The sequence below is a fragment of the Acanthopagrus latus genome, chromosome 14 (genome assembly GCF_904848185.1).
Source record: "Acanthopagrus latus isolate v.2019 chromosome 14, fAcaLat1.1, whole genome shotgun sequence".
In the NCBI taxonomy this organism is placed as follows: Eukaryota; Metazoa; Chordata; class Actinopteri; order Spariformes; family Sparidae; genus Acanthopagrus; species Acanthopagrus latus.
In genome coordinates, this window is record NC_051052.1 from 21,533,186 (window position 1) to 21,553,127 (window position 19,942).

At 44.4% G+C, this 19,942-nt stretch overlaps 2 protein-coding genes across 4 annotated transcripts in view; both read right to left on the reverse strand.

Moving 5' to 3' along the window:
• Positions 1–169: 169 nt before the first annotated feature.
• On the reverse strand, positions 170–9,652 carry tbk1 (TANK-binding kinase 1). 2 transcript variants are annotated; one of them, XM_037121732.1, is made up of 21 exons: positions 9,514–9,652; positions 8,181–8,287; positions 7,172–7,312; positions 6,822–6,951; positions 6,491–6,672; positions 6,133–6,293; positions 5,945–6,055; positions 5,498–5,677; positions 4,948–5,144; positions 4,783–4,841; positions 4,599–4,690; positions 4,214–4,315; positions 4,033–4,111; positions 3,386–3,507; positions 3,232–3,308; positions 3,018–3,057; positions 2,180–2,281; positions 1,987–2,083; positions 1,776–1,876; positions 1,537–1,608; positions 170–1,356 (listed from the first exon to the last, which is right to left on the reverse strand). In XM_037121732.1, the coding sequence occupies exons 2-21, from the start codon at positions 8,265–8,267 to the stop codon at positions 1,317–1,319; spliced, it is 2,172 nt and encodes a 723-aa protein (XP_036977627.1). In that variant the 5' UTR covers positions 8,268–8,287; positions 9,514–9,652; the 3' UTR covers positions 170–1,316. The 2 variants fall into 2 exon arrangements, with proteins under 2 accessions (XP_036977627.1, XP_036977628.1); XM_037121733.1 differs by lacking the exon at positions 9,514–9,652 and adding an exon at positions 9,153–9,367.
• Positions 9,653–10,915: 1,263 nt separating this feature from the next.
• Positions 10,916–19,942, reverse strand: part of lrp6 (low density lipoprotein receptor-related protein 6) — a 36,082-nt gene continuing 27,055 nt past the window's right edge. Inside the window, exons 15-24 of one of the 2 annotated variants that reach the window (XR_005078913.1) lie at positions 19,487–19,677; positions 17,090–17,299; positions 16,864–16,989; positions 16,551–16,787; positions 16,229–16,339; positions 15,903–16,133; positions 15,683–15,819; positions 15,393–15,490; positions 13,961–14,815; positions 10,916–13,036 (exon numbers count right to left, since the gene is read on the reverse strand). Coding sequence is in view for 1 of the 2 variants with exons in the window: in XM_037121673.1 (XP_036977568.1) it covers positions 14,509–14,815; positions 15,393–15,490; positions 15,683–15,819; positions 15,903–16,133; positions 16,229–16,339; positions 16,551–16,787; positions 16,864–16,989; positions 17,090–17,299; positions 19,487–19,677 (1,648 nt within the window). In the remaining variant the exon portion in view is untranslated. Of the gene's footprint in view, positions 14,816–15,392; positions 15,491–15,682; positions 15,820–15,902; positions 16,134–16,228; positions 16,340–16,550; positions 16,788–16,863; positions 16,990–17,089; positions 17,300–19,486; positions 19,678–19,942 lie in introns of both variants that reach the window. The other variant, XM_037121673.1, reaches the window with a different exon arrangement.

Below are 19,942 nucleotides of genomic sequence, written 5' to 3' on the forward strand. Positions count from 1 at the left end.
TATAAATAATTTTTCTTCTGATTTTCTTTTCACGTAGTTTCATGTTGAACTTTTTCTCACCAGTTTTTGGGTCACAAACGCACAAGAGAGAAAATGACACAGACAGCAGAAGAAGAAACACTTCATTTGGCCCCTCTGGGCTTCCGTAGGCACAGAACACACTCAGACGTCGTTCATCACATTTTTTCTTTATTTACATGTTTTTCAAACAGTCCTTGAGCATTGTGATTGCTGATTACTGACAAAACGAAACATGAACATCTTCGAGAGAGAAAGATGAAGATGAGCGATACGAGTGTGAGGAGGTATTTCCTAATGTTTCAACTGACCAGTGTCTGAAGTCAACAGGTGACAATAATATACTTATAGAAGAAACTGTTTAAATTGATTACTGATCAGCCTTTAAATTATAAACAAATGCCAAATGCAATCAGTAATTTTCAGCATTTTAAAATGCCTTTAATCCCCATTAACAGTGAAGTATCTTAAAGAGTCGTTAAGGGTTCAGATGAAGGTTTAATGGATTCTCTGCACAGCTGAAGGATTTAAAATTCACAAAATAACATTAAAGTCATCCTTAAATTCAGAATGTGTCAATTTAGATGACACTTCTGTCTTACTTGGTCCATTTAAATAAATTTTAAACCCTTTAATGTGACTTTGTTAAATAAAGGAGATCCTTTCAAGCCTTCATTCGGTGCAGAAATCTATCATGGATATCTTACTGTGGTATAATCCAATCACTTTGACTTTTAATCCCTTAAAATACCCTGAATTCCTCCTGAAAGCCCAAACACACAACACACACTCTGATCTGAGTCCAGGTTTGATAGAAGAGAACAAACTAAACCCTGAAGACGACGTCATTAATAAACTATATAGTTCTTAATTTACACATTTACATTAATTTGAAATATTTGACAAAATGTTCTTAGAATGAGTTAAAGATGTTACTGAGGTTCTGATGAGCACTGAAACGACTTCAGCTCCAAATTAATTCTAAAAATTGTTTAAATCAAGAGGAAAGTTCTGTTTCTAACGGATCTCTGGACTCAGCCGGCGCCTGCTGTGTGTCAGGGTTCAGTCAAGGTTCTTCAGTTGTTCCTTCTCTCGTCACCAGATCCAAACATGTTGGAGCGAGCGAAGACGTTTCATCTGCAGCAGTGTAACGATTCCTGAACAGGTCCAACTGTTCTGAATGAAGAACTGTTCATACAAAAAGCTTCATCTCAGTCTCACATTATTTACAGGATAAACACACAGAATATTTACAGCAGCTTCATGAGAAGTCGAACGCTGCGGCGAGACTCCGTTTCTTAACCTCTCAGGCCTCCGTCCAGCGTCAGAGTCCCGAACCTGAAGGACCAAGAACACGTTAACATCTCATCAGCTGTCAGTTCTGTGGATGCACCACAGCCTCACGAGGTCGGTGCAACGTGTCAGTGTGAAAACACTCTGAACCCGAGGCTAACGGGTTGTGCTAAGCTAAGCTAAGCTAAGCTAAGCTAAACGTGTGTGTTTGTGTGTGTGTCTGACCTTTCTAAGAAGTGGTTGTTCTCTGCCAACTCTTTGACGACTCCCTCCATCTCCTCCTTCAGCTTCTTCATCCTGGACAAACAACATGGAGGCGCTCAGTTACTCGCCAGCGCAGGACTGAGGTAACGTGTTTTACTAACACTTCTACTCCACTACATTTACCTGACAGCTTTAGTTACTTTACACACTCATATTTTACCAAAAATGTTGCTGAATGAAGTGACGATGCAGAGACTCACCCCAGAGTCATCTCCACCAGAGTGTTCTGACTCAGGTACGCCTGAGACTTCATCCCACTGGACACCAGAGGAAGAACCTTCTGAGGCAGCTGTTCCTGCAGCTGGACACACACACACACACACACACACACACACACACACACACGATGTGAAGCTGCTCTCAGGTCAGCTGACACTGGTGGTCATGTGACCAGGTGCAGGTGCAGCTCACCTTGATGGCTCTCTCCAGCAGCATCGTCACCTCCTTCTCGATGCTGATCAGCTGACCGGACAGGCCGAGCAGCTGCTTCTTCACATGATGAACCTTCCTGCAAACACAAACACGAGCATGCGTCAACACACACGTCGCCTAGCAACAGAGACATCAGGCCCACTTCCTGTCGCCGTGTGTGCAGCGTGTTCACCTCATCCACTCCTCGCTCTTGGAGATGAAGAGGCGATACTTCATGGCGCACTCCTCCGTGAACAGAGAGCGAGCTTTACTGGCGTGAAGGACCAACTTCTGCCTGTCTCACACACACACACACACACACACGTCAGACTTCACTGATGTGCCGCCCTCTGCTGGCAGAGAGCAGAAACTACAGCAGCAGTGAAACATTTAAGGGTTGTTGACATAAAAAATGTCATTTTTAATATTCCTGAAAAAAAGTTAATTATGAGAGCAAAGACCAGATATTATGAAAATACAGCAGCAAGTTCACAAAAAATCATTTAGGGGGAAAAAATTGTCTTTTTTAAATTTACTTAAGCTTTAATTCCTAAGATTTTTTGGGGGGAAAATAAGATGAAAAAAAGTTACATTTCTTTGACAAAAAAATTATGTTTTTTTCTGAGAAAAAATGTTAAAATAAATATTTTTTTCATTTTTTGTGGAAAATTAAGTTGTAAAGACATTTTCTTTGGGAAAAAAATGTGACTTTTTTGGAATTAAGTTGTAAAATTAAGTTGTTGCAAAGAGATAAAAGAAATATGATTTTTTTTTTGAGAAAGACAAGTGAATTTCTTTTGTTGTAAATGTACAAGTTTAATCATAAAGAAAATAAAGTGGCCGTTTTATAAGAAACATTTTGGAAATAAAAAGTATGAAGTCTTTTTTCCCCCTAAAAAAAAACAGTATATTTATAGGGAGAGTTTCTGTTGTGAATGAAGTTGTTTTCTTCTCCCTCCGTCTGGACCTGATACATCGTCGTTAGTTTCTGTGTCGCTGACGTCTGAAAAAACTGAGTTCAGTTTACTTACTTGTCAAATTTGTGGATCTGCTCTTCGTTGTACGGCAGACCTGAACACACAAATGTGACGTTACTGATCTTTGATTCAAAGACATTCAGAGAATGATTAATAGTATCTGAACACGCTGAATAAACAGCACTGAGATCAGTTCTAACTGGGAGCATGTTAGCATGATGATGATGCGTCTCAGTAAAGCCTCCTGTGTTTGTGTTTGTGGACTCACGTCTCTCTGCTTTGTCCTTCTTGAACTGTTGGTAGATGGCTGTGATGGCGTCCAGCAGCACTTTGATTTTCTCCACACTGCAGAGACAAGCTCACATCACACACACATCACACAGATTACAGATATCACTGCACGTAAACACACGCAGCCTTACTTCCTGTCCTCGGGGTGCGTCCCCACTTGTTGTGTCCAGCCGTCGGTCAGCAGGCTGCCTGAGAGGAACTTACTCTTGATGTCTTGTGTCGTTCGTTCGATCGGCTCCAAAGAGCTGGAGATCTGAACACACACCAGAATACAGAACAAGTCATGAACACCCAGAAACAGCGACAGGACCACAGAGAGCCTGTTCACACCTGATGTGAACATGGATCACTTCCCCACCACTGACAAACAGACTCCATGTTTCTACTCAAAGACAGAAGGACGTTCATGTAGAACATTTGCTGAATTAACAAGAAGGTCCAAATAATGCAGAATGAGTCAGAGACAGAGTTTCACAGAGTTTATAAAGTTTGTTTTAACTCAACAACTCTTAAAATCACCACATTTGTTAATGGAGTCTGGTGATGACGTGTGGCTGGTTCAGTTCAAACAGACGGTGTGTTGACAAACATCTGCTGCAAACCTTGGCAGGCCAACAGAGACTAAACACGTCTTTTCCATCACTTCTGATGTTTTTGGTCACAGAACACCTGAGTGAGTGATCGGGTCTCTCATGTCAGCAGGTGTGAACGGGCCTCTGTGGCTGATCAGTAGAGTCTCATGAACCAGCTCGATATGAAGAATAAAGCGAGCACTCACTCTGAGAACTTTCTTGTGCATGTCTGAGATCTCGTCGTATTCTGACGACAGCATGTTGGCCTGCATCAACACCTCGAACCTGCACGACAGGAAGTCATGTGACGATCAGACAGGTAGATGACAAGTGTCACTGTGTGTGTGTGTGTGTGTGTGTGTGTGTGTGTGTGTGTGTGTCACTCACAGCTGTTCGGTCTTCTCCAGGATCTGTGTGCAGTAGTTGCACAGATGGAAGACTTCAGACTTCTTGTGTAGAATCTCACTGTAGTCCTCCTTCATCAGCTCACTGGACACATGAACACACTGCTGTTACCTGCATGTTTGTGTTTGTAACATTTCAGTCATTGTTGATGAGAAAGTCTCAACATGGTCGCGTCTTTCTGTTTTATTGGGTTTAATCTGACGTTGTTCATCACAGGTCATGGAGCTGAATATTCTGATCCAGCTCGTGTTTATAATCCAGGCTGGCAGCAGGCAGGAAGTGAGCTGCATCACCTGCTGGACGACTCGCTGCAAACTCATCTGCATATCTGAGTCACTGAGGTCAAAACAGACTGAAGTGAACTCACATCAAACCTCGAACTCCTTTCCGCACCAGCTCCTGATAAACCAGCAGAGACTCTGACGTCTTCCATAAATGTCCAACATCACCAGCAAACGTCTGCAGAGCAACAACAAACATTTAATAATCAAACACAACATGTTTCAGTCCTCCATCATTAAACCATCATCATCATGCTGCTACGTCAGTACCTTTGCGTAGCTGGCGTCCAGGTCGAGGTCGTAGCGAGGCTGAACTTTAGGAGGACTCGCTGTGGAGACAAAAGTGTTTAAATCATTAAAGCTTCCTGGAGTTCAGACAGAAACACGTCTGACACGAGTCATGAGACAGAAGAATAAAAGCAGGAAGCTGCGTACGGTCTTCAAAGATCAGGCCCACGGTGGCGACGGACTCGCGGCTCACGAGCATGATGGGATTGTCTCTGGAGGTTTTGGGGAAGGTCTTGGCCTGGCGGTTGGGGTCGAGGACGAGGCGGCGGCCCTCGTACAGCAGCTCCTGGTTGTGCAGCGGGATGCTGCTCCTGCGGGACAGCAGCTCCTGGAACAGCGCCGCCCTGTGGACACATGAAGAACAGCAGCCGTCAGATACACACTGACGGAATTTACATCCAGAGGCAAAACTAGAAGAAACAGTCCAGGTCCAGGTCTGAATCAGAACAGGCCTGCTGTGGCCCAGTGCATGCTGGGACTGTCCTCCACACTGACTCCTGATCAGTTCAGGTAGATCATCAAGTTATTTCAACAATGCAGTCGAAACATTTAGAGAATGAAGTCAAAACATGTTTTAAATGAAGGTTTTTCCAAGACATTTTTTAAAATATTTTGAAATCATTTTTATAAGTTTTATAAAATAGTAACCAAGTTAACAGAAACAACATGGTCGTGCGGTCGTGACTTCCTGTCTTACGTGTTGTACTCGTGGATGTAGACGTGGTGCAGCGTGGCCTGCTGCAGACTGAACACGTAGACCACGGTCCGGTGCAGGATGTCGTTGGTCTCGGCGAAGAACTGGTCGAAGCCCCAACACTTCTCCTGATCGGCCTCCAGGATGTTGGCGAGCACCGGAGTCAGGAGGCTCTGAAGGCCCCTGAAACACCAGAACACACATGAGAGGTTCTGATCCATATCAGCTGAGAGGCTCTGTGAGCGATTACTTCTGTCTGTCCAGCAACCGTACCATCTTAATTCTAATCTAACTTTTTGATGCCAACAGAGACTAGAATCAACACACTCACACACACAAACACTGTAAACACTTGCTTTAAAAATGTTTCTCCACAAGTAAAATTCGTTCATCTTCCAGGTGAGAACAGAACCAGACTTCAGTGTGTGTGCAGGTGTAAATGTGTCTTACTTGGACAGACTGCAGGACACCGGCATCTCCGTGCTCCACTCGATCTTCCCGTTCTCACACTTCTGATGGCCGGAGATCGTCCCAGACGGTTTCTCTGTGATGATTTTGTACCTGTGAGGGAGGAGCAGCTCATCAGTGTCGTGTTTTAATGTTCCATGATGTCTCCGTATCGTTCCGTTTCCTCTTACATGACTTCTTTGTTCCTGCGCGGCCCTTCGAACGGTCTGAACGGGAGGCTGCCGGTGGCGGCGTGGTAAAACGTGACGCCGATGCTCCACAGATCCACCGTGGCGCCGTATTTCTTCTGGTGGTCTTTTCTCAGCACGGCTCGCTCATACATGTCAGGGTGCTGCGCAGGAAACACATGAAGAAGACAACAGGAAGTTCAAGGCTTCATGCTGCCAGACTGTGATGAACATTTATCATGTTTCCTAACATCTTAAAGAGCGACTGACTGACTGATAAAGACAAGTAGACACTACGGTTGAATCCAACAGGACACAGCAGTATTTTCTGCCTCCCCAGGTGTTCTCTGAGTATCCTCACCAGGTATTCTTCGGTGCCGTACAAAGACACAAACTGCTCGTCGTCCTCGAGCTCTCTGGCTGCTCCGAAGTCTGTCAGTTTGTAGACGGAGCGTCCGTCCTCTCCGATCACACGCATGATGTTTCCTGGTTTGATGTCCCGGTGAACGATGCCGTACTCTCTCAGGTGGTTCATACCTGCCACTGAACACACAGCAGCCGAGCAGAGAACAGCTCAGAGTCGGGTAAATGTTTCAGAGTTCTGATGGCAATTAATGAGTGAAAACAGAATTCCTCAAGCTAGTGGACTCAGGAGGTGAAGGTGAAGCTGTCATGTAATCTAACTGTCTCACCGACATCGTGCAGAACTATGAGGAACTCGTCCTCGGGGAGTCCGTACGCGTTGGACGACTCCTCCAACACGGTGTAGAGACTTCCACAGGGACAGTACTCCATCACCAGGACTTTGTGACGGGTGTTGGACTGAGAGGAAGAAGAAGAAGAAGAGTTAAACTCACTGAACACAGCTGCAGAAACTGTCCAGGGTTCTTTTTTTAATGCTGTGGAGGAAACGTCACTGTTACAGGTTTTTATCAGAACGAGTCACTTCAGGACCAACAAGTCGACAAACATCTGCAGGTCGAGATAAACCCGACGACCAGCAGCGTTTGAGTGAATCATGCCGGCTGCGAGCGTCACTGACCTCCTCCTCCACGGCGAACAGCTTGACGATGTTCTTGTGGTTGAGTTTCTTCAGAACCTCGAACTCCCTCATCTGGACGTCGAGCGGCCTCAGAAAGCTCAGGTTGTTAAACACTTTGACAGCGTAAAGGTCTCCAGTTTTCTACAGTTCCACAGACAAACTCACAGTCAGACACACGTCACTTCAAACATTCGTCTTTGGTAGCCTGACATTTTGTGTAAATCTCAAACTAACAGAATGAATCGCGACACTTTCACAGACGTACAGTGGAAACCACTTTGTGAGCACAGTCGACCTGTCGGACCCGAGGTGCTGACGTTTAATGACAGTTAAGACCAGATTCAAACGGAGGACCAGGTTCAGACGGATCCCCACACTTTCGTGATTCAGACCGAGGGTTTGGGGAAATTCCCTCTCGGTGGAGTTTCAGCCTGGAGCGCTTTTGGATCGACTATAAACACAAAGTGACGTCTGATCTGTGAGAGGTGGAGAACAAACAGCTGTTCAGCTCGTCCTGCCTCCTCCAGTCCGCCGGTCCCAGAACTAAGTACTAAAGTAGCTGCTGTCTGCTCAGAACCAGGCTGCAGTGAGAGCTCATGGTCACCCAGAGGTTCAGATCAGGGCCGAACCAGAACCGTAGTAATCCAGGAGACCGATGATCGATAACTGGAGCTGATTTACATTAAAAGGAAATATAAATTCTCTTATTCTCAGAACAAACAGTGATGAAACATGACTAAAGACAATTTACTTGACTAAAGTTCCCGTGTACCAGCTTCCATTTTCTACTTTTACTCCTTATTTGAGGACTTAAGTTACTTTGCAGCTTCAGATTATTCAGTTCTGATCAGCTGTTATTTAGTGACATCAGTTCCAAAGTTCTGTATTTTTACATTCATCACCAGTCTGTCCTGTGGCTCCTGGATTGATTCCAGCCGGCCCGTATTGTTCTGACCCGCTCAGTCACCCGCTCAGCGACCCGTGAGCGATCGGTTCTGTTGGTTCCTACCTTGTGTCTGCCGCGGTAGACGTTGGCCGTGGCTCCCTGACCCAGCAGGTCTGAGATCAGCCACAGGTAGTTGGTGGTGCTCTGCATCGTGTCGGCGGCGAGTGATCCTGAAACAAACACAAACAGCTGAACGATCACAGAGCAACCGATCGACGTCATCAATAAACCAGCAGAGCCGAGGACCCAACCTGTTCATCATGATCACTTTCATCAGACGGTTTGATTTTGATATATTTATTTAGATAAACTTGAGTTTTATTGACACCTGACACACGTCTGCAGTGCTTAATGTGAACCAACAATATTAAGACAGAAGATGTCAAATAAAACAAACATTTGTATTATTTTTTACACATATTTTTTCTACAGTGTATTTATATAATTGGTTTAAGTTAATTCATTTCATTAACTCCATTTTAAGTCGTACTTACTTTTTAAAAAACTTGTTTAATATATCTGATGTGTGAACTTAATGATCTGATGGTGAGAAGCTGTTTACATTTCACCGCCTGAATCAAACTAAAATAGAAGTGGATACATAAACAATAAATACAAATAAAACATAACCATTTAAATAATAAAAATACTAAAAAATAATAAAATCTAAATAAAATAAGTAAATTAAAACAGAATTATTAATTTACATCCCATCATATAATTCCAGAGCTTTTGGTGCTACATTAATTTATTAATTTGGGTCATTTATGGTTTTACTTTACATTTCGACACTTCCGGTCCATCACACTCACGACGTCAGCGCGTTATCGTGACGTAACGTGACGTCCCGGTGTGTCGGTGGGAAATTCCCGTTTCAGGCCTCAAACAACAGAAACCAGCGGAGACAAGAATCCTCCGCGGCGGACACGATGAGACAGCAGCTCCGGTACAGAGACCCGGTGGAGCTGCTGCCCGTCAGGCCGCCATCACCCACAAACCACCATCATCACCACCATCATCATCATCATCACACACCTTCACCTCCTCTAATGACGAGCTGACGCTGTAACGTCAGCGCAGAAATGAGCGACACGCAGCGCAGTTAGCGGCTGAAACGCGTCCTGACCGTCAGTTCGACGTCGTTATCGTCTCAGTTCACTGCGAACTGCTTTATTTTCACTTTCTGTCGGCGGACGTCGCGCTGACTGACACAGAAATGGGAACTGAACGCGGTGATTTAAACCTGCGTGGTGCTAACAAGCTAACCGTCCTCACCGCGGCAGAACGGCGGGGCCGCTAGCTAACACGTCGAGCTTCACACCGGCGCCGCTGAATAAAGTCTCACCGCGATGGTTCCTGTTTAAATTAATGGTTTTTATTTTGTTTATTTCCTCACCCTTCTGTCTGCGGCCGAGTCCTCTTCTTCCGCTGTTCCCTAGTCATGTGACGGCAGCGGGCCAATCAGCGCTTAGAGTGGACGAAGGGGCGTGTTACGGAGTTACCGTAATACTCAGAATATGGACAGATTGAAACGATGCGCCACTTTTAGCCATTAATATGAATTTTAAAATGACTCTTAACGCACCGTCCTCCTCCGGGTTGTTCTCCTCCAGGTTTCATCGCACATCCCACCTGCACTAACATCACGTGTCAGTCTGCGCCACCGCGGCAAACCGAGTGAAATTTAATTCTGTGCACTTGTGCGGCTGTGATGGGTTATTACGGTAGCAGCAAACGAACGTCAAATCTTCCCGGAAATCCAAACCAGCCTAGAGACAGCTGAACAATACTCTGATCAATACTGTGATCAGTTCTTCAGTCTGTGGACGCACATGTAGAGATGTGATGATTGTCTCATTACTCTAAAGATTAATTACAAAACCTAAACAGTGAAATTAACCAACATTATTACATGTTTTAGTTTTTTATTTTCCTTTAAAATGTTCTTTAAATCATATTTTTTAAATCTTGAAGTTGTCTGTTTGCTGTATGATGTTCCCAATAAGATGCAAAATTCATAAATGTCTCATTTACATTCAAAACTAGTAAAATTATTTATTAAATATAAAAAAAGTTTTAAGTGCGATAACAAGGATGTAAAAGGACAGAATGTGACCTAATTTTACTTTGATATTTTTAAAAATGTTTTACATTAAATCTTTTTAGTAAACATTTCAATGTTTATGAAGAACATAACGTTATTTCAGAAAGATTACATTTATGCTTTAGACTTACGATGAAACATAGATTTTAAAACTTCCATTTACATTAAATGTAAAAAATGAAAAGTTGTTAGAAATCTTGTAACTTTATTTAAAGACGACAGTTGTTTCTCTGATTGTTTCCATGTTTGTAAAAATGAAACCGTAAATGTTAAATAACTTCGATATGACGTTCAGTATTTACAGACACAAAAATCAATCAGCACACAGACTCGTTATAAAAGTTCACTCACTTTATATTTAACAAAAAGAAAAAAAAAATCAGCATTTCATGAGTTACAACAGCTTATGGTGGCAGCTGGATGGGCTGTACAGGTCCATCTGGTGCTCGGGTTTACAGGTAAAGCAGTCATCGTATAAAAACGGAGAGTTAGTGGAAATCAAACGAACACGACAAACCAAATGTTGGTCGTCTCCACAAACGTCCTCGTAAAAGCACCATGAGAGCAAAACGGATGAAGGACATTTCAAAAAAATGACGACACAGAACTTCTGTTTCCTGTCGAACCTCCGAGAAAAACCTGGAGACAAAAGTGCTTTTTCTTTAAAAAAAAAAAAAAAATGACTTTTTCAATCTTTTTTTTTTTTTTTTACATTTCTACTTTCTTTGACCCTTTTTCAACCACGTTCATCTCGATCTGTACAAAAACGTCCACGTTGAGTCGAAGCTCCGCCTCGACGCAGAGGATCGTTCCGGCGACGCATCGAACAGTCGCGTTCACATTCACAAGTTTGATTTGTCGTTTCTGACAGTCGGAGGACGATCGTTCTCTCAGGGTTCTGATGAGCGAAGTGAGACATCGCAGAACGTTTTAGAGTTTAATGTTTCTGCATCAGACAGATTAGTGTTGTGTCGATGTCACTTCTTCAGTTTAGTATTTCATCAGTAACTTTGAGTTCTGGTTCCCTCAATTTATTAATCTGTAACCTTAAACTGTTGAATCAAGTCACATCTTTTTCCTTATTATCAATTCATTTTGTCACTTTGTTTAAAATTGTCTTTGACCCGAACACTGATCTCACAGCTGCTCAGTGAGCTGACAGACGTCGTCCAGAACAGAACAGAACCTGATTCCTCGTCAAGTCTTCAGAATAAACTACAGATGACTAATGAACGGAGTGAACGAGGTGAACTGAACTCAGCACGGTGAGAGAACGATCGACGCCGGCTACACTTTAAAATATTCCAGTCAGAAATCTCCTCTGTCGTCTTGTCGGACTCTTCCAACTCGAAGCGAACGTCCACCGTTACACAACTTTCCACCTGCTGCACGACATTATGAAGTTTTGTACCAGAAATCATCTAAAAATAAAAGTCCTGTAAAGTGCAGTTAGAGAATGAGAACGTCTCCCAAAGTGTTGGTTGTATCGGACGTGAGTGCAGGCGCCTGCAGACGCACCTGCTGTGGATCAGTGATTGTACCACAGGTAGCTCAGCCGGCTGACAGATGTGGACAGATGCTGATGAAAGATTTATTTACATATTAGTCCGTTTGGCATCGTCACAGGTTTTGTGATTTTCTGTGCGGTAGAAAATATTTTTGAGTCCTGAAATCTCTTAGATGAGCCAAAAACTGGATTCAGTTTGATGCATCGTTTCATCTACGGAGGCCCAAAAAGATATTCAACATCTTTTATGCACAAAATAATCATTTGTTCAGATTCCTCACAGGCTCATTGGCGAATTCTTTCATGAAAAACTTTTGTACCCGAGATTTTAATTTCTTGAGCCAAAAAGACACTGAAACATCTTTTAGAACTTTGATTCTACAAACAGAATCAAACTCGACCCACAAATGTTTGATTCTGCTGCGTTATTCCGTCCAAACACGAGGACGAGAACATTTCAAATTTAAAGATCTTTCTACGAATGACAAGTTCAGTATCGACAGTTTTTAATCTAAATCCCATCACACGTATGGCTGCTTTAGTTTAGTGTAACATTTGAGAACTTTCTTTACTGTATATTTCTTAAAAACAAAAAGAAGAGGAGGTTTTTGTCTTCGGTACCGACGCTCGGGTTTCTTTCACCTTGATTCTGGACTCTGATCGACACCCGGTCCTGAGCTTCATCACTGGTAGTTAGTGTTTTTCATTTTCTGGTTAAATTTTGCTGCACTGGAACAAAACAAGTGAGACGCCGTCTAAAAAGAAACGATCAGATTTAGTGAAGTCCGTTTGTTTGAAGAGGATTGTTCTGATTCTAGGAACCAGAAGAATCGTCTCTAATTAAAAATGCCTCGTTAAGACATTCGATCTGTTCGTGCTTTAAACGTTTAAACAAAAAGACGCCAAATGTTTCTGTTAAACTGACGAATTTAAGCCGACGCGACTCGTGAAGCGTTACGATTGTCAGACTCGTGCTGGTGTTTCGTTCTCGACAGGCTCCTCCCACGATCAGACGACGCGACGGGTCACCTTGAAAAATAGATTTCTGGTCGTGAGGAGAAGCACAAACACAAAAACAGATCACATGAAAACAAAAAGAAAACAGATTGACGAGCGTCAAGGCAACAGCGCGGAGCCTCGTGTCTCTTCTGGTCCCGACCTCGCTGCCTCCACTTCGTTTAGAAAAGAGTCTTTTGGCACGACAGTCCTTCGACATCAGAGTGACTTTACACCCACAGACGATGAAACCTGGATATGTTCTTCGATTTGACTGATCTGAGATTGTCGCCGTACGTTTGGACTGATATTCTGTAGAAAAATATAATGAGGCAATATAAAAAAAGACGGAATGAAAAGTACTGCAAGAGTTCAATGGATAGATTTACAATGATTTTCTATATAGCTTATAAATACGTTATCTACACAATATGTGGTACAAAAATACTATAGAGCATTTAGTGGGCACTGATTTCCTCTGTGTGTTTCCTCAAAGTAACAACAACATAAAAAATAAAGAAACGGATGTGAAGATGTGGAACTGGTCAGGCACAAGATCGTGTTTCTGGTGGAGTGAGGACAAAAACAACAGGTCAGGATGGAGGATCGGTGAAGGATGTGCTGGCTGCAGCTTTGGGTCGAACGCGGTCAGAACGCTCCGACGACGGCAGAAAACACAAGCGAACGTTTTGGTTTAAAATCCCGTCTGAACATCGTGACGATTCCACGGATGTGAGTCACGATACGTCGACCTGCTCGGAAACATGTCTTAGTGTTTGTACGGAGGCCCAGAGAGGACACGTTCTGGTGCGCCACACAAAACAGTTTCCAGTAAAAAATAAAAACAATTTAACCAAAAAGAGGTCGATTGTCACAAGGTTTGTGTGAGCGCCAGAAACCTTTTGTCCCTTCAGGGCCTCTGTAGTGTTTCATCTGGTCTGATCCATCACCACAGTGACAGAGAAGCTCTCAGAGAAAAATGTGACAATCATAACTTTAAAGAAATAAAAGTTAAAGTCAGTATTTTTGGGGGAAAGATCAAAAGTCCGACTGTGAACTCACAACTTAGATTTTCTTTTGGAAAAAATAAATCGAATTCTGAAGTCAGAATTTGGGGGAAGTTAAAACTGGAATAAACAAAAGTCAGAAACAATGTTTTTACAGTGTCCCTAGTGGTCTTCCGTAGAGAATAAATACATATGTGCCTCAGAGTGTTATTGCTTCAGAGTGACTCACATCCATCAGACACGATCCGACGAACCGCTTCGTAAAACGAGGAGGTCACTTCAGATCAGAGACCCGGTACCACATTCTCTGCTGCTCCTGATCCAGTTGACGTGGAAACTACAGACAAGATGGCCGCTCCTCGGTCGTCCTCCCGCAGCCGTGGATGTTTTTCATATTTGGCATCAGATAAGTTCAGTTTTCATCGTGTGCTTTTTGTCCTTCAGCCTCGTTTGTCTCCTGCTTTAAGGCAACTTATATTTGTGATGATTTTAATAAAACCTTTTTCTTAAAAAATGTACAAATTTCTTAATACAAACCTCTATGGCATTATCAGTAAACACTGTATAGAAAATATATAAATATGCTTTTCTCTTTTTCAATGTACAAATGTTCTGCAGCTCCCGTTTCTCTTTTGTTTCCTTTTTTCGTCCTGCGTCTCCTCCAGTCTCATCAGTCTCTCTTTCCCATTTTTAACCTCATATATGCACAATTGCTATTTACAGTGAGGGGGCGGAGCTGTGCGGAGGGGGAGGAGGGGAGGTTTAGGGGGATCTGGCTCACGAGGAGTCCGTGCAGGGCGACGGCGGCGGCGGGTAGAGGTGGTGGGAGTAGCTGCGCTCGGTGTAAGGCGACGGCGGGCAGCTCTCACAGTTCTCCTCCGCCGACAGGTACTGGCTGCGGGGTGTCGGCGGCGGCGGGAAAGGCTCCGAGTCGTAGTTGAGGTCGCTGGTGTAGCCCTTGGCGGCGGCGGCGGCGCTGGACTTGAGCGGCGCCCGTCGTCCCGGCGTGTAGTCGCTGTCGCACACGTCGGTGCTGCAGGGGGTGGTGGGAGGGGCGAAGTGACGGTAGGTGTAGGGCCGGTAGCTGAGAGACAGAAACACAGAACAACTCAGCACAGAAGGTTCTGACCCGGTTCACAGCTCAACAGCCGTCCTGAGTAATCTGATCACAACGGGACAGTTCACACCACATTCAGAGGCCGCCTCCCTCTCAACCTGCCAACGTTAGCAGCTGATGTCTGAACACAACGTCTGTTCCACTGAACCAGTGACAGCAGCACCAGACTCCCTTAACAAATGTGTCAGTTTAGTGAGTTGTTGAGCTGGAGACACTTTATAAACTCTGTGAAACTCTGTCTCTGACTCATTCTGCAGTATTTGGACCTTCTTGTTCTGCAAATGTTCTACATGAACTTCTTTCTGTCTGTGAGTAGAAACATGGAGTCTGTTTGTCTCAGAGATGTTTATATGATCACAGCTGATCTGATAGTTGAACCCTTTAAAGAAGAACCTGCTTCCTTCAGTTGTTGAAAACATTCCTGTGATGGAAACTTCAACGTTCTACTTTATATTAACTGTCTTGGTCCTGAACAGGAAGCGTCTCTGCTCACAGGCTAAACCAGATGTTTTTCCACTGGTGGTTTGAGGTGTGATGTGAGTACCTGTAGGATCTGTGTGTTGACGGACTGTTGGAGGAATAACCGAACTCCATGGTGTACTGAGAGCGGACTGTAGCAGGAGACGGAGGAGGATTCAGGATCTGTGAAGAGAAAACAACACTTCAGTTTGAATCTGATCCTCAACCACACAAGATCCATTTAATTGAAGAAGACCAGGAAAGATGCCACGAAGAACCTGGACCCTGCTGCACCTGCTGCACCTGCTGCACCTGCTGCACCTGCTGCACCTGCTGCACAGGTGATGTAGAGGAAGACATGAGATAAAGACTCACCGGGGGGAAGTAGGTTCCCTTGGTGCTGGACGAGCTGCTGGACGACGCTCCGGTCACGTGAGCGCGGTCGTACGGAGGCCCGCTGCTCCCGCCCATGATGCTGAGGGAGCCAATCACAGACTTCCCTCTGGACATACCTGTTGACAGTTTGAAAACAAGCGTCAGCATCGTGATTATAAAACAAGACGTGTGAGACGGTGAGTGTCTCGCTGCGTCCCACCTGGCAGCGAGCTGGACAGCGAGCTCGGATGCGGCACGTATCCCAGCGGCACCGACGACGGCCCGTGAACCACGAAGTCGTTGGTCACCGTCTCGCCATCGTCCTTCATCTGCGGACAGAGGACCCGCTGACACACAAAGTACACAGCACCCACCACGAACAACGCCATGACCACGCCCACAATGGAGCCGATGGTGTTGTTGGGCGGAGGGGGCGGCTCTTCTGTTGGATCTGAAACCACAGAAGAAGAAGAGAGAGACGTTTCGGTCACATTCATTAATAAAATAATCGTCCTCCAGGCGGATGATGTCAGAGCTCAGACTCACAGCAGCCGCTCTCGTCAGAGTTGTCCGTGCAGTCCGTGTTGTGGTCGCACTTCTTGTGTTTTCCGATGCACTGACCGTTGGAGCAGGTGAACTGGTCCGGAGGACAGCGCACTGCGAGGCACGGAGAGAAAGCATCATCAGAATCTGACATCACGGAGAAGCTGTGAGAGTGAGACCTCGTCTCTGTAGACGATCTCAGTTCCTTCATATGACAGCAATCATTTAAACTGATCGAGATGCAGCAGATGATCAATATCACAGCATCAGGGCGAGCTCCTAACGGTCTGAACAGGTGAGTCCAGGTGAGCTGAGCCCGTCTCACCTTCACACTTGCTCTCGTCGGACCGGTCCTGACAGTTGATCTCTCCGTTGCAGCGGAGGCTCAGGTCGATGCACTGCCGGCTGTCGCACTGGAACTCGGACTCGGAGCAGACGGGACAGTCCTCCTCGTCGCTGCTGTCGTCGCACTCGGGGTAACCGTCGCACCTCCACGCCTGAGGGATGCAGTCCACCTCGCCGGACGTGCAGGAGAACTGCTCCGGGGAACAGGTGGGCGGCTCTGAGGAGGGAACAGGTGAGACGGTCAGACTCAAACCTGAGGAAGAGGGAAGAGTTGTGGTGGTCAGATGTCTCACCTCCACAGGAGAGCTCGTCCTGCAGCAGCACCAGGTGGACGGGACATGAGCAGCGAGTCGTCCCGTCGCCCTTCACAATGCAGATGTGGGAGCAGCCGCCGTTGTCCCAGGTGCACGGGTGTTTACCTGCAGGAGCACAGCGCTGATGAAATCTACTGGTACTTTAAACAGATGAAGCTTCGAACGCAGCGACGCCAGTTTACTGAGTTTGTCCGGTCACACTCACTGTACTCTCTCATGTCGAGCTCGTGGACGGCGTGGATGTCGCTCAGGTAGGCGATGCGGGCCTGGATCTTGGTGCGTCCCTCCCTCGTCGTCTTGTCGATTCGTTCGATCATCTGCTGCTGCTTGTCGATCCAGTACAGGTGGTTCCCGAACACCGTCAGACCCACCGGCTGCAGGATGTTCGAGTCCGCGATCACGATCCGATTGGCTCCTGATTGTTTTTATTTAAACAAAAAAAGAAACAACACCGGGAAAAAAACAAAAGAAGGTTGGAGGGCAAAAACTTCAGGATGAGAGGCAACAGAACGGGTGAGAAACTGAGGGGTGAGGGAGGAGGAGAGGGAGGAGGAGCGACAGCGACACACTGAGTCAGCTACACACAACAAACTGTTACAACCCAGTTAACAAACGTCCCGGTGCCGAGCAGCAACACACAAACACAGCACAACATTATCAGCAGCGGTCACAGTTAAATCTGCAGTTTTTTAAATGAACTTCTGAATGAAGCAGGAGAAGTTTGGCTTTCACAGGTCAAAACTAAATGTATGAATATGAATCATTTATATAAACATAAACAATTCTAAGTAAAACTTTCAAATGAATGGAAAAATATATAATCACATAATAAAATGCATAAATAAACGAATAAGGAAAAATAATTTACTGTTTAAAATATATGAATCAACAAACATGAAATAAATAACTTATAATAATAATTTATATTTAATGTGTCGTTTATTTGTTATTTATTTATGGTTGAAATCAAAAATACAAAAATATTTATTCATCTATTTATCAAGTATTAATAGTGTTTGTTTTATATTTAATGATTTATGTGAACACTGTATTGTTTCATTATATCTGTATGACTTCATTTAAGCATTTTGATTTCTACTTTGAATTTATTATTATTTACTTTGTTCAGTTTTGGCCCTTAAATTCCTCCATACATAAGAGCTGATGGTGACTCTGTTCTTCTCAATTCTCACAAAAGATGTTTATCGGTTTTAAATTATTGATTAATCAGCTGACGATTTTTATGATTGATCAGTTTGTTTTTTGATGATTTACAACTTGATCGGTTTTGTATATTGATTGTCAACATGCTCAGACAAGCAGCTGATCGATTCATCAATGATCATCTTCCTTCATTAATCTGCAGCTGGTTCTGGTTCTGGTTCTGGCTCTGACTTGAGACTGTTGATGCTGTTTCGACAGTCTCCATCCTGCAGGGGGCGCCAGCAGCCTCTGTACCGATCAGAGGACACAGAGCGGTGGACCTGAGAGGAGGACTGAGACCAGGATGAGCTCTGAACAGTGTTCAGGAACCAGGAACCAGGACCAGGACTGTTTACAGATGGTTCACATTCCTGCCGGCCTGCGTGGGGCTCCAGAGAATCACAGGAATGTGCTGAGCTCCAGGCTCCCGGCCAACATCAACTCTCCAGCAACTAGACTCCACCGGGTCCTTAAAGACGCCTTCACACGTTTACGGGCCGACTGTCGGCATGAACTCAACCTGGGCCGGGTCCAAACGGTTACAGAACATTTCTGACGGCGGAGCGTAAATCAGACTGGAGTCGTTCTCTGATCGTTCTGATCTGAACTCTGTGGGCGTCACAGAAACGCTCTGACATCCGGAGACAGATCGATAAGATAACAGCTGATGGGCCGTGTCTCGACACGCAGCACGCCTCAGAATGAAGCCAGTTTTAAGGGAGTCTGGTGATTTTCTACTCTTCACTTCTACAGACAAGTCGCCTGTATTCGTGACTGTTTACTGTATCTGTTACATCTGACATGTCAGTATTAATTTATTATATTGTTTAATAAATCAGTGATTTCAGTGTTCAAACACAGAAGCAGAAAAACTTTCAGAGTGAAGCTGCAAACAACTGACAAGAAAACCTTCTTCAGAATAAAGAGAAAAGAAACTATTTAAATAAATAAATTCATATTAAAGAATTGATGAAATTAATGATCATATATAAAAATGCTTAAATAAATAAATACTACATAATTAAATGCATTTTAAATGATTATAATAAAAAATCTAAATACACAAATAAATAAAATGCTTGAATAAATAAATCATACATTTCTATTTTTAATGCTCAATTTCATAAATAAAATAAATCACAAATTAAATGACACATTAAATGTAAACATTAAAGAACAAAAATCATTTAAAAAATATTTCTATGTCCACTAATTTATTATTCTGTTATTTATTGAATTACTTATCAAGGATTATTAGTATCATTCATTAATCATAATCATTATTTGTGTTCATATACTTGATTATCGTTGTGTTAACATGTTTAGTTTTGACCCTTCGAAGCCTCCATACTTCCCAACCAGCTGGGCCCAGATGTGGCGCTGCACTCGTCAGACTCACCTGACAGGTCGCTGCTCTCGATGCGTCGCAGGTCCGAGTCGACCCAGAACAGCTTCCCCACCTCGTTGTCGATGGCCAGAGCGACGGGTTTCCCCAGACCGCTGAAGAACAGAACCTCACGCTCCGTCCCGTCCAGCGCCGCCCGCTCGATCTTGGGAGAGCGATCCAGCAGGTTGGTGAAGTACATGTACCTGCAGAACCCGAGCGGGGAACAACAACAGCAGGGTTCTGAGTCGTTCAGTGGCAGCTGCTGTTTTCCTCTCTGAACATCTGCAGACTTCATTCCTCAACCACACAATGACCCAGAGATTACTGCGCCAAGGAAAGCCTGCAATTACTGCTCCAAACAAGCGGCCCGGCACCGCCGAGCTGCGACGGGCTTCAAGAGCTTCACCAGGACCAGAATCAACAACGAGAACAAATTACTGAGATTCAAGACCGGCGCTGAACAACTCC

What these genes read in the sequence shown, in the direction of transcription:
- tbk1 (XM_037121732.1), bottom strand. Translation starts at nt 8,267, where the DNA reads ATGCAGAGCACCACCAACTACCTGTGGCTGATCTCAGACCTGCTGGGT. An exon ending in TCTACCGCGGCAGACACAAG is followed by an intron (nt 7,313 to 8,180) that starts GTAGGAACCAAC and finishes GTGGAACTGTAG; the next exon opens with AAAACTGGAGACCTTTACGC. An exon ending in CATAGTTCTGCACGATGTCG is followed by an intron (nt 6,673 to 6,821) that starts GTGAGACAGTTA and finishes CTGTGTGTTCAG; the next exon opens with TGGCAGGTATGAACCACCTG.